The sequence below is a fragment of the Nycticebus coucang genome, chromosome 1 (assembly GCF_027406575.1).
Source record: "Nycticebus coucang isolate mNycCou1 chromosome 1, mNycCou1.pri, whole genome shotgun sequence".
Taxonomy (NCBI): Eukaryota; Metazoa; Chordata; class Mammalia; order Primates; family Lorisidae; genus Nycticebus; species Nycticebus coucang.
In genome coordinates this window covers 169,572,364-169,586,972 of record NC_069780.1, presented here as the reverse complement: position 1 = coordinate 169,586,972, position 14,609 = coordinate 169,572,364, and the positions used below count along the sequence as shown (strand labels likewise).

Below are 14,609 nucleotides of genomic sequence, written 5' to 3'. Positions count from 1 at the left end.
TGAAGTATGTTCAATAAAGAATTCCTAAGACAAATGAAGGGATTTCCCAATGTATTAACTCATTACAAAATTCATTTTTGTGGGAAATCTACCAAAATAAAGGAGGTAAGGGGAGACTTGACACTTTTAAAAAACACTCTTTGTGAAGCAATTATCTTTATATTACTTAATCCAAATAATGTTTTATTCTGCCATACTAAAATCGATAACACACACACACACACATACACACACAAAAATAAATAAAACTGGTAACACAGTCACATTGGTCTTCTTACATTTAACAATAATAAATAGTGATAAATAAAAAACAAACAACTGAGTTTATCCAAATGAGTCTATCAATATGACATGTTAATCTTAGAAGGGGAATTCTTGGACTGGGTAAATTTTGTTTAGATGCTTGTTTTAGTATACAGAAATGTTCTGGGTTAAAGAAAAAAGAAGAAATCCTCACTTTATATTGAAGTCTGTGTCTTCGCCCTTTTAAATGCATCTCCTTCGCATTGGGATCATTAAAGCTGCACTCGCATAGTTTACAATGGAAGCGAATTACTTTTCCTTCATCATTTCTTACCTTGGTATGGAAAAATAATTCAAGAATCTTAACAGAAATGTTATAGTTCAAGATTTCATTCATAAATCCAATCTATTTTTGTTAAAGTTGTCAACAGTTAAAATTTTAAATGAGAATAAACGTTGGATTCTTGTTTTTGTTTGCCTAGGCTGGAGTGCAGTGGTGTGGGATGATAGCTCATTGCAGCCTCCAGCATCTGGTCTCAAATGATCCTCCCACCTCAGCATCTCTAGTAGCTGCAACTATAGTCATGTGCCACCATACTGGGCTAACTAAAATACAAAATTATTTTAGAGATGGGGTTTCGCCATGTTGTCGAGGCTGGTCTTGAACTCCTGGGCTCAAGTAATCCTCCTGCTTCAGCCTCCCAACTAGCTGGGATTAATGGCGTGCGCCATTGAGCCCTGGAATTTTTAACTGGAGTTTTGTCAGATGTGTTAGCATATATTTGCTTTTGCAATTATACTTCATTTTAATGTTGCTGCCTATACATAAACATTTCGATTTAAATGCAGCTACATCCCTTCAGTTCTTTAATAAGTAATTACTGAATAGCTGCTACTGGCCAAGTTTTGTTCTTAGAGATGGAAATAAAAATGACTAACAGCAGTATTTTGGTATTCAAAATTCTCAAAAAAAACTCAGGATTATAGAGGGTAATCATGGAAGATCAAGACGATTTTTTCTAACTGCAAAATCAGGATGACAAATAAGACCGAAATGTTACCATGAAGTCTATAATGGATCAAAGTGTGCACACCATTAATACTGGCTCTGAATGTAATTCTCTGAAGTTTAGGATTACTTCATTAAATAGCAGCTAGATTTTAGGGTGTTTTGGCCAAGAATTATTTTTTTTTTAGACAACCAAATCTTACTATTCTAAAAGATAACACTTCAAGTTAGAATTGTTTGTGAAATACTTTTAAATAACCTAGTTGTCCATGTTGTAAACAAAGAACTCAATATGTAATTTTCCTTGATAGAAAAAGGATGAAAGAACAAATATTTACCCAAACCTACTATATGTTAAGCACTGTGCTAGGTACTTTATTTCATTTATTTAATCTTCACAACTTTGTTGCAAAAAAATCCCAATTTTACAGATGTAGACACTGAAGCTCAGAAAACTTATACATGTTTTATAATAAAGTGAAAGTAAATAGTATTACACTATTGTATGATCTTTCTCCTAATAGAAAATATTTATTCAAGCCCCTCTGGGGGCCCCTCACTCTTCCAATTTACTGAGTTTACTTTACCCATAAAATAGGAATAGTTTTGTAATCAACTTGGGAAACCAAATAAACTGGTTCTGTTAGGCTGGTAACCTTAATTTTACACAGAAAACTGTTCAAAAAGGGAAATACTGGCTCTCTCCATCAACATTTTGCTACCCAGAAGTTTTAAATATTTTATGTTTTATGATAGGTGGAGAGCATAAGAATGTGTGTCAATAAATGGAAAGTTATTTATAACACAGTGACAGTATTAACAAGAAAATAACAAAACAAACCTCTGTGATGTCACTTACGCAGGTTTAAATGGCACTCTTTTATATAACAAGATTCCTTTGATATCCTTTCACAAGCAACTTAAATCTAAAATACAATTAAGTATAATTTAACTTCACACGTAAAGCATGTTTACAACAAAGTGACACCTTTTCCTTTATCTAATTAAATTCACAGCAGTAGTATTTTCAAACAGATTACCTCCTCCACATAATCATGGCCCACTGGCTGCACATCACTCTGCAAAGCAGCAAGAGATGTAGGTGTGACTGGTTCTGACACTGCGTCTGGCTTTACTTCTGGAATTTGGACGGAAGAAGTAACAGGAGTATTTTTAACACATTCAGTTCCTTTTAAGTCGTCTGATTTATTTCCTGTTGACTGCAGCTTATTGCCACCTAGAAAAGCATCCAAGAATTACACCGATTTTATTTTTATATAATCATATAAACCTGATAAAATGAAAACTTCAGATAAAGTTCTTATTTTTTTCTACCAATAGTCAAACTACTGTTTTATTCAAAATAGAACTGTGAAGAACCACATAAACTGTTTGACTTTTTTTATCCTATTAACGAAATACATTTCTGAATTTTTTCCTTCTCCATCTTTGAACATCCAATGACATCCCCCCCAAGTCCCCATTCCCTAAAAGTGAAATGTTAGAACTAAGCCTAACTTATGTTTGTATACTTATTGGTTTCTTGGCAAATGACTAAACAAATGAATAGTAGGTTAAGTTCAGATAAGCAGGCGGCTCATGCCTGTAATCCTAGCACTCTAGGAGGCTGAGGCAGGGGGATTGCTTGAGGTCAGGAATTCCAGACCAGTCTGAGTAAGAGTGAGACTCCATCTTTACTAAAAATAGAAAAATTAACCAGGAGTCATGGCAGACGCCTGTAATCCCAGCTACTGTGGAGGCTAAGCCAAGAGGATTTCTCAAACCCAGGAGTTGCTGTGGAGGCCACTGCACTCTACCCTGGGGAATAGAATGAGACTCTGTCAAAAAAAAAAAAAAAAAAAAAGTAAGTTCAGTGACTAATTTTCTTTGAAAATTAATTCAAATAAAGTTTTCTACTATGAAAGCAAGAGAACCAATTTAGGTTTTATCACTGATTATTTCCTTCAACTCATTAACTGCTGAAATCAGTATGAACTTACATCAAGAGTTATTTATAAAAGATTTTTAAAATTGTTGTTCTGAACTGAAAATATAAATAACCTCAAAACTAGAAGTAGAATTATAAATCATAGCTTTCATTTTAATCATCATTAAATTTACTTTATTTATTTGAGACAGAGTCTCATTCAGTTGCCCTCAATAGAGTGCCATGCATCATAGCTGAGAGCAACCTCTAAGTCTTGGGCTCAAGAGATCCTCTTGCCTCAGCCTCCCAAGTAGCTGAGACCACATGTAGGCACCAGCCACACGCCTGGCTATTTTTTTAGAGATGAGGTCTTGCTTTTGCTCTTGCTCAGGCCGGTCTCAAACTCCTGAGTTCAGGCAATCCATGCGCCTCAGCCTCCCAGAGTGCTAGGAATACAGATGTGAGCCACTTCACCTGGCTTAAACTTACTTTAAATAACTGTTCTAGAGAATATCATATTGTAAATTTCTGCTTTTAAACCATTCTTTCAAAAACATCTTTAAGTGTTTATAATACAATAATCTCAACACTTATGACAGTTCTAGTAATATAGTAAGAGTAAGGCAATGTAGCTACCCTTTTAGTGACCACAATATAAAGGAAAAAATAATTATAATGTCATACATTCGGCAGTTAAGTATGAAAAGAATATTTTGGAAATGTAGAAGAGAGAAGCTATAATACCCTTTCCCCATAAGGAAAGGAGGTGACACTTGAACTAGGATTTCAAACAAGAATTAGTATGAATTGATCAACAAGAAAGAAGAGAATGATGCCTTGAACAGAACAAATCGCTTATAAATAAAAGTACTGAAATGAAGCATTAAAAAGACTATAATAAATCCAAGGAAGCGTTAGTAGTCCAAGATGAATACTTTTACCTATGTAATAGTGTTAAGATACGAGGCTGGAAAGGTAGGCAGGAAAGGACCTTGTATGACAGTATTAGGGAATGTAGACTCTTTATCCTATTACAAAAGGAAGGCCACTGAAGATTTTTAAGCAGAAGACTAAGCCAACGTGGTATGTATTTTAATAAAATGACTGATGAAAGTGTTGAGAATATATTGAAGAGACTGGCGGCAATAAGAGACAAAGCTCTAAAGAAGAGACTGGAGGTGATGGTAATAAAGAAGAATTTTTTTTTTTGGTATAAATACCATAGAGGTAGAAACAAAAAGACTAAGTAAACAGCAGGAGGAAACAATAAATAAGAATGTTACCAAAGTTTTCCATTTGAGAAATCAGCAACTTTATGAGGTGATTTCACAGTAGTTGTGATAAATTAATGAGTCAGAAAGGGACACCTGGGAAGATACCTACAGAAATACCCACAGGATGACTACAGAATACTTAAAATACGACTCTCCAACTCAGGTAGAGGCTTTGAACTTGCTAAAAAGATTTTAAAGTCATGGTACACTCGGAAGTGAGATCACCCATAAGAACAGGAGTAAGATGAAAAGTCAGGGTTCGAATCGTAGTAACACTACCATTTAATAAAAGAACTAGTAAGAACTGAGAAAAGACAAAAAAAAAAAAAGGACTGAGAAAAGACATGAAATCTAGAGATAGAGATGTACCTTAAGGTACAGCAGTCAACTGTATCAAATATTAGGGAAGTCAACAGGATGAAACTGAAAACTGGCCACTGGATTTGGCAATTAAGTCTTTAGTGAGTAGTGAAAACAGTTTCAGGAAAGAGTAGAGTGGAAATAGTATAAGAGACTGAGGATTGGGTAGGAAGTCCAGAAGCAGAGAAAGACTTGTTAAAAGCTTGAGACTACAGAAATGGGAAAAGGTCTCTGTGACCAGGGAAGAGACAGGTATATATGCATGACTAAGGGGAAGAAATCAGTACAGGATAGACTTTAAACAAAACCAAAAATCCCACAAAAGGCAGCTGTGGGAAGAAATAAGGACCCATAGAAAGAAAGAAAATGGAGGGCGGCGCCTGTGGCTCAAAGGAGTAGGGCACCGCCTCATATGCTGGAGGTGGCGGGTTCAATCCCAGCCCTGGCCAAAAAACACAAAAATAAAAAAGAAAGAAAATGGAACAAGAGCATGAACAGAAAGGTTAGTTTGTAATGTAGGAGAAATACCACTTTAACAGAGTTAGGAGGAACACAGAGGATATTTAGTACTTGCCAACAAAGTTTATTTTGGGGGTAGATGTTTTCTTGGCAGCCATATTTGTAGGCACTGCTGATACTTTAGTGTTAGATGTGCTATTAAGAGATGAATTTCCTGTAGTCGTAAGACCCTTCACTGAAGAAGCTGCAACTGATGAAGTATTCACAGTACAATTGCTTGCTGCAATGCTTGAAGGAGAGGCAGTTGGTTTTGAAGCAGATACAGCCGTTGAAGACGTAGCTTGGCTAACAACATTTGGTTCTGTTGAAGGAATGGGCTTACCAAGTTTTGTGTGTAATTTAACCACCTACAAAACAAAAGCACATTTTATTTGTCAGGAGCCTCAAAAATGCAGATTTTGAAGTTCTCTGGAACAACATTATAGAATGAAAATCTAAACTCTATTTTCCTTTGTTGTATTTTTTCCTGTTACATGTTTTTATACACAAAACTGTTTTCAAGATAATCTCTGCAAAACAGATATAGTTACATATTCCATCTACTACCAGGTGAAAAAACTAAGGCAAAGAAGGATGGAATGATTTGGCCACATGCAGGGAATCTATAATTAAGTAAAATGAGAGGTGGAAAATAATCACATGACAATTTTCAACTAGTGAAATAAATGGCTTAGTTCAATGCAAAAAGAGGTCTCTAGTCCCTCCCTCTTTAAGTAACGACTATTTGATGTTACCTTTATGTATTATTAGCATATCAGCAAGCCTTATAATGCATTCAAAGTTTTCCAAATTTAAAGCTGCCTTTACTTAAACCCCCATTGAAAAAGTAAAAGAAAACAGACTAAGACATATGGGTGTGTGTGGGAAAAAACACCTACTTTCTGATGCTTAGCACCACGAATGTGGGCAGCATATGCATCTGCTCCTGTACAAGACACATCGCAGAGCTCACAACGTAGCTGATTTTGAGTCCCACGAGTAGAGTTGTTGCTGCTGCTGGTATTTTGTGAGGCTTTCAATGCAGCTTCTTTTTTTTTATGTTTCTGTCCTTCTAAATGTTCTTTATAAGTCTGTTTCAAACAAAAAGGACACATTTTGCTTCACTAATTTTCTTTCTACATTATCTAAAATTATTTAATTCTCAAATCTCTAATACTCATTTAAAAACAAAAACTAAAATTTTAAAAGCAATTGAAAGGGGATGGTAGCATTTCCTACATATGTAATACATCTCTGGATGTATCTTGTTTACCAAGAATACACTTACATAACACAGAATTACAAAGCACTTTCATACACAGCCATAATGAGGCAATGGCTGCCAGTTTCAAGAATTGGTATCTTTTATGGCTTATGGATAATGTTAGATAGAGAAGGCTAAGATACTGATCATACCACAAATAAATTACTTAATGACAAAATTAAGATGTGGGGGGAATGTACCTACATTAGAAGAAAAAAAAGTTACTGTATGTTAACAGGATCCTTTACAATAGATATATTTACTTATAAAACTGACTTTTCTAATTCAGAATGCATTTTGACATAGAATCTGTACTAGAATCCATGCCACCTTAAACAAAAGCTTATTTAAACTGTGTCAGAGCCAAAGTTGTACATACTTGCAAGGAAAAACAGTATTATGTAACATTAGCCAACAAAATAGTAAAATTATATATTAAAAATCACCTTGAATGAAGATGACTGAGGATGGCAGTTAATTCAAGTAAAGACAACAGGTGGGTACTTTTGTTTTGTTTTTTGAATGGGACCAAATGGTTTCTCTTTCATATTTTATTTTAAAAATTGTATGTTCACCATAGAATTTCAGAGCTGGATAGGACTCTGGGACTTATCTAACACATTGATTTTCTAATTCTTAAACAATCCTTTTTCCAAATGAAATCATATGTAAGTATAGAAAATTGTTTTCGAAAAGAAGATCTAAGGCTCAGCCATTTGATTCTCCTTTCATTATCTGAAGTGGCTCTGTGAAACAGTTTGAGACACAATTATTTAGGACATCAATTTTCAACCTGTGGGTCTCAACCCACTGGAACTGTATTAAAGGGCCGTGGCATTAGGAAGGTTGAGAACCACTGATTTAGGACAAGTCTTTCTTACAAAAGTGAGAAAACAAAAGTCCAAAGGAGTTAAAGTCTCTAACTTGCTCAAAGCCATATGGTTTAGTGGCACGGCCACAATTGCAACCTTCCCCTTACGTCTGAATCAACTTACTCTTCTTGTGAACATCTAGACCAGCGGTTCTCAATCTGTGGGTCATGACCCCTTTGGGGGCTGAACAATCCTTTCACACGGGCTCCCTAAATACATCCTGCATATTAGATATCTACATTACTTCATAACAGTGGCAGTTATGAAGTAGCAATGAAAATAATTTTGTGGTTGGGGGTCACCACAACACGAGGAACTGTATTACAGGGTTGTAGCATTAGGAAGGTTGAGAACCACTGATCTAGACTCTACTCCAACTCAAAATCTCAATATATTTTTCTCTAAGGCTCAAAAATCCCTTAAGACACCCTTAAGCGGACACTTGTACCAGACTGTTTATTGCAGCTCAATTTACAATTGCCAAGATGTAGAAACAGCCTAAATGCCCACCAACTGAGGAATGGCTTAACAAGCTGTGTTATATGTATACCATGGAATACTATTCAGCTATTAAAAAAAATGGAGACTTTACCTCCTTCGTATTAACCTGGATGGAAGAGGAAGACATTATTCTTAGTAAAGCATCATAAGAATGGAGAAGCATGAATCCTATGTACTCAATTTTGATATGAGGACAATTAAGGACAATTAAGGTTATGGGGGAGGGGAAGGAAAAGCAGAGAGAGGGAAGGAGGAGGGCGGGGCCTTGGTGCATGTCATACCTTCTGGGGGCAAGACATGATTACAAGAGGGACTTTACCTAACAAATGCAATCAGTATAACCTGGCTTATTGTACCCTCAATGAATCCCCAACAATAAAAAAAAAAAAAAAAAAAAAGACACCCTTAAGGTCTATTCTTCTATAACCATTCAATACCCTCAAATTAATGGTCAGCCTCATACCTACTCATCCCAAATACTGTTGCTAACCTATCACCCTAGGTTATGTTCTATCCTTTTACATGGACACCCACATGTTAATATGTGGCACTCATGACATCAACTCCTCTGAATAATCAGCCCAGAGTAGGGAATGCTCCTCAAATACTAAGACTGGCATTCTTGCTCCTTTCCACGTATATCGAGTCCCTGAAAACACTCCCCACCTGCCTCTATAAACCATGCAATCTACAACAAAACCATTTCCTATCATATTCATAACAGGAAGAAGTTTTATATACAGGATGTCCATGAAGTTTGTGCGAAAGTTACTACGTTAAACTATTTTAAATTGCACATGAACTTTATGTCTACCCTGTATTTAGCCATACATATTATGTTTGCTAATTTGGTGTAACTCAGGAAATGTTAGTAATTAAAAGCACTCCAAAAACTCAGTAGTAAAAATAGAACTAATCTAGTAAATTTTTAAAACATATACATAAAGGCAGAGTGCAGTGGCCCATGCCTGTAATCCTAAGCACTCTAAAAGGCCCAGGTGGGAGGACTGCTTGAGCTCAGGAGTTTGAGACCAGCCTGAGCAAAAGTGAAACTGCACACACCTGTAGTCCCAGCTAAGTGGGAGGCTGAGGCAAGAGGGTTATCTGAGCCCAAAAGTTTGAGGTTGCTGGGAGCTATGATAACACCACAGCAGAAATGGTCTCAAAAAAAAAAACAAAACAAAACAAAACAAAACAACAAAAGTAGGGTAGAAGTGTTGAAAATACCAGACAGCCAAAACCTTCTCTTTGCAAATAACATGTCTTTCATCTGCTAAACTGTTTACCAAATTTTTATATAAAAACTAGACATTCTCTCAGAGTAATAACAAATAAGGCAGAAATCAGAGTTTGGCTTCCCATTAGCTATTATAAACTCAGACCTACAAATCATCCATTTAAAGGTTTAAAACCAAGAACAAAACAAAATCAAAAAGAAATAAAGGTCTTGTGTTCTTCATTAGTTGACTATTTTTGAAAAAGGCACTTTCTTACACCTTTCTTGTTCTCAAAGTACCTATTCCTCTCATGGAAGAGGTCACAGAAATAAATCATATTCTATACAGCATATAGAAAGTCAGTCTCATTAAAAATACAATTCTGAAAATTATAAGCAATTATCTTAAGTTGGAGAATTTTGTATAATAAAGGCTTTACAAAGTATGTTATAGATGCTAAAAAGAAATGAAATAAAACTCAATTTTATACCCAAATCCCAATTAATTTGACTATCAAACTTTTAAACTAAATTTAAGCTTTATTCAAAGAGCAAAGTCTCCTTCCTTTTTAAAAAAGCTCAATTTGCCCATTTATCATTTACATTTTTACATTTTTTTCCCTGAATACAATTCTCATATCTCAATAAAATTAGTTTAAAAATGAGTGTTTAACAAAATATATGTGCACTGGCTGAAAGCTAATAGGAAAGAAACTGTAAACTTCTCTGTAGGCACAAGAGTTAGAATATCAACCATACTTAACTATCAAAAATAACCAGTGATGAATCATGGTTTAACATACAACGTAAGTACCTGTGGTCCAGCACAGCTGATCTTACAAACGTCACAATAGTGAATCTGGGGTGGTTTGGGAGGCTGTTTTGGTTTCAGTTGTTTATTTTGGAATGGTGCTTTTTTAGTAAAGGTGGTCCCTGTCCAGGCAGCTGTAGCAGCAGCAGCAGCAGCTGCTGCTGCTGCTTGTTTCTGTTGCTGCTGCTGCTGTTGGTAGTAGGAAGATGCAGCTGAATACACTGCTGCTTCGTAACCTGAATAAGACGTACCTTACAAATAAAATCAAACAAAAATTACGTTACATAATTATAGAAAGACAAGTTGTTAGTTATAAATTTAAATTCCATAAATCCTACAATGTTATATTTACTCGTGCATATTTACAAATAATGTATATCTAAGAGAACCCAGAAAAAACCTCACCTTCCTTTTCTGTAAGTCACTCAATAAGTATTCAACATATGCCAGGTGTTAAAGAAGTATAAAGAAAACAGAAGATTTGGTCCTTGCTTTACAGAAACTTAGTTCAGTTGGAGGGATTTGACAGAATGACAAACATATGGTTATAGAATCTATTAATTCCCCAAATGTAAAAATCATCAGAACACAATGAGAAGTATTGAATTTCAGGAAGAATCTGAAGTAGGATGCTAGATAGGAAAAACAAAAACTCATGAAAGTAATATTTGACATGTTTGGTGGCTAAGAGGATAAAAGAAGAAAAAGGTATACAAAGATAACCCCAACATTGAGCCCCATTGATTATCTGATGGGTTGTATAACTGATAAAAGCAAGAAGGTGACAGAAGCTAGTTTGGGGAGGCAAAGTAAATAAAGCTTAGCATAAGTTTATGATATGAAGCTGGAATTCTGATGAAAATATAGAACAAATGTTAAAAGATTTTGAAATTAAGGACCAACACACTGATTCTCATCTTCCAAAAGACGAAAAAACACTGTGTTTTCTGGTTAAATGTAAGGATTTGATATATTTCCACTATGTCTCCACAGAATAAGTATGTCAGCTAATGATATATGTTACGCTGAGTGCTTTAGAAACAAAATAAAACATTTTAAAATGTTTTGACAAAGTTGCTGATTTTATTTATTTATTTAGCCTAGGCGTCCCAAGTAGCTAGAGCTACAGAAGCACATCGCAATGGCTGGCTAATTTTTCTATTTTTAGTAAAGATAAGGTCTCACTCTTGCTCAGGCTGGTCTCGAACTCCTGAGCTCAAGGGATCCTCCTGCCTTCGCCTCCCAGAAGTGTTAGAATTACAGGTGTGACCCACCGTGCCAGGCCTGAAGTTGGTGATTTGACACCTAAGCCTGTCTGAAAACAAAAACTTGCCACTTTTAAACTAAGATCTCTGGAAATATGACAAACATTTCAGAGACTTCTTTGTAGACGTCTTTATTTCTGTAAGTAGTAATGGGTGGGCACAGAATGATACAAGGCTCAAGAGAGAGGTTCTTATTTGCCAGAATGGCACAGAAGAAGTACTTAAGGAATGCTGCTTGTTTAGTAAAGGTGGTCTCTCAAGTACAGACTGCTATACTGGAAAGACTTATGACACACTAATGCCAATAAATCTTTATACATAAAGAAGAAAACATGAATTTGAAGGGTGAGAGCTAAGATACATGGAAAATCATAATCACAGAAATCTGGAAATAAACATATCTAGAGAGAAAGGAATCTAACAAGTTTTGAGGAACACCTTTCTAGATTTTTATATCAGATTAATATTGGAGTATATAAATAGGAAGTTTTAAGATAGAAAGTATGGAACAGACAAAGTCTCTGAAATGAAAGTAGGGAGACTTATCTCAATGATAACCACATGATCAAATTTTTAAAAAATCAAACAACAAAAGTGGTTAAAAGAAAAATTCTATAGATCAATAAACTTAATATGGGAAGTCATACAAATGTCCTGTTACTTAAGAATGTGGTAAAAGAACAAACTCACAAAGTGTTTTCTAAGTTTATAGGCAAACACACAAATAGTTTAAATTTCACTATAAAGAAATACCATAAAATGTCCAATTAAAAATAATAATGCTGTTTTTAGATGATTACTGATTTGGACCATGATTTTTATAGGAAATCTTTCTAACAGACATTAGAATTTAATTTAATTTAGAAGTCTAAATTTAATTCTTTTAGAATTTTATAAACTATAAAAATGCCACTTACAATATAACTTTATAATTATATATGAAAGGAAAAAAACATAAGATAAGGGCAAGAGGCTAACAGTGCCAGAAGACTAGGTCTTCTAGTTTTTGTAAAACTAAGGGTTCAGGGCGGTGCCTATAGCTCAATAAGTAGGGTGCTGACCCCATATACTGAGGGTGGCCGGTTCAAACCCGGCCCCATTCAAACTGCAAAAACAAAACCCTAAGAGTTCATAGTATGAGAATGAATGTGCTATGTGCAGTGTAGTTTTCAGAACTGATACGTAATGCAGATGAAAAAAAATCTTACTATCCTTATTTTATAGATCAGAAAATGAAGGATTAGAAACTGTGAGATCCTTTAAACACAAAACTAATGCACAAAAATCACCAGGTTAAGCTTACTATTTACAAAATAATATCCATCTGCACATATGTAGTCTAAAACTAATAAAAGGCAAATTTAATTATAGTTTACTACTTGGTTTAAAAAATCAAAATATGCATTAAAGAGTGGGCTAAAGATTCTGGAACTCTGTTAAAGAATACCTTAAGTTCTCCTATGACTGCAAGGAAACAAATATACTCTTGTAAAAGCATTGTAGGAAAAAAATACAGTATTAGGGTCTATCTGTAAGTTAAGTAAAAGCTTGATTTTTGGAAACTAAACTAGCTTCACTTAAAAAATACTCTGATTAAGGCTGGGTGCAGTGGCTCGCACTGGGAATCCTAGCATTCTGAGAGGCTGTGGAGGGTGGATTGCTTGAGCTCAGGAGTTCCAGACCAGCCTAAGCAAGAGCAAGATCCTGTCTCTTAAAAAAGAAAAAATATAGCTGGGCGTTGTGGTGGGTGGCTGTAGTCCCACATACTCAGGAGGCTGAGGCAAGAGGATTGCTTCAACTCGGGAGTTTTTGAGGTTGCTGTGAGCTATGATGCCACCACAGTCTACCCAGGGGGACAAAGTGAGATTCTGTCTCACAAAACTTTGATTAAAAATGCTTATCAATTACTATGTTACATTGTTAGAAATGCTGAAATATTTTTAAAGGGTTAACATCAGAAACAAAAACATATCATTTCAGTAGTAAATCCATCATGGTATAAATCACCATTTAGTAGGCAGCAATATTCCATACTACTCATTTTAGTCAGAGAAAAAAGAACAGCTGACCTAAGTTGTAGCTGCCAAAAATTAGATATAAGACTCAAAGCCTTAACAATGATTTTTCTGGATTGCCATTTTGTGCTGTGCCTCACATAATCTTTGAAAATTAATAGTTCTACATCTAGGCCTTTATCCTAGGGAAAACAAGTGAGCGAATGCACACATCTTTATATATATGGATTATTCTACCCAGTGCTGTTTCTAGTTTTTCTCTAATATACAACGAAATGTTCCCAAGTACACACTTTAACATATAGGACATCCATACAATAAAATATTATGTAGCCATTAAAATGGTTTCTAAATACCATTGGAATTTATAAGAAACCAAGGTTCCTTTGTGAAATGTTTGATTATGAGTCCAGGGCAGGGAAAGCTCAAAGTGTATCTGTACAATTTACAGTGCCAAAAATGAAAGAAGTGCTCAAAAACTATTGAGAACATGTCAAAAAGACTCTGGAGCTGACTTGAAAAGGATCTTAATGGCCAAATTGGAACAATGTGAGCCTGAAAGAAAAAATGAGAGTAATGGATTATAAATACAGTCAGTCCTCCATATTCATGGGTTCTCTACATCCAAGGATTCAAGGATTCAACCAACTGTGGATTGAAAACATGGGGCGGTGGGAGACAGTGGGAGGGAAGTGGAAAAAAAAAAACACGGGGGGGAGAATAGTCAAAAATAAAAATGAAAATATTCAACACAGTGTATCATCTATTTATATAGCATTTATATTGTATTAAGTATTATTAGTAATCTAGATATGACTTACAGTACATAAAAGAGAATATGTGTAAGTTACATGCAAATACTTGGCCACTACTTTATATAAGGGACTCAAGCATCTGAGGATTTTGGTATCCACGGTAGTCCTGGAACCAATTCCACATGGATATGGGACAACTGTACCTTGAATAAAAAAGAATGGATCCATAGCAATATCAAAAAAGAAGTGAGAAAAGAGGACTCTTCTTTAGAGAAGAATGCCTAAGAATCAATGTAAAAGGATCTTGCAACTGTCACCATAAAAACTGATTCAGTTAAGAGATTTTCAAAAAATCTAATACCATAAGGTGGAAGGTAAGCGGGCAATAGGCCCACAGATTACTTGTTAATTACAAAGGGAAAAGCTATCTATATAATGGAGAGATGGGAGACACCACTTTAACCAGTGAAGGCATCATCAGTAAGGAATAAGTTGATATTACTATGTGCTCCTCATGCTACGAAATAGAAAATTACTCTTTCTTAAAACACTGCCTAAATCTAACATAAATCACCAGATAAATCAAATTGTGGCATATT

At 35.1% G+C, this 14,609-nt stretch overlaps 1 protein-coding gene across 1 annotated transcript in view; it reads right to left on the bottom strand.

The window, feature by feature from the left end:
• The window catches only part of ZFR (zinc finger RNA binding protein), a 96,612-nt gene that overhangs the window by 35,290 nt on the left and 46,713 nt on the right, over positions 1-14,609 (bottom strand). Inside the window, exons 6-10 of the mRNA XM_053592598.1 lie at positions 9,979-10,226; positions 6,211-6,402; positions 5,388-5,679; positions 2,293-2,489; positions 458-577 (exon numbers count right to left, since the gene is read on the bottom strand). Of these exons, the coding sequence (XP_053448573.1) occupies positions 458-577; positions 2,293-2,489; positions 5,388-5,679; positions 6,211-6,402; positions 9,979-10,226 (1,049 nt within the window). The remainder of the gene's footprint in view (positions 1-457; positions 578-2,292; positions 2,490-5,387; positions 5,680-6,210; positions 6,403-9,978; positions 10,227-14,609) is intronic.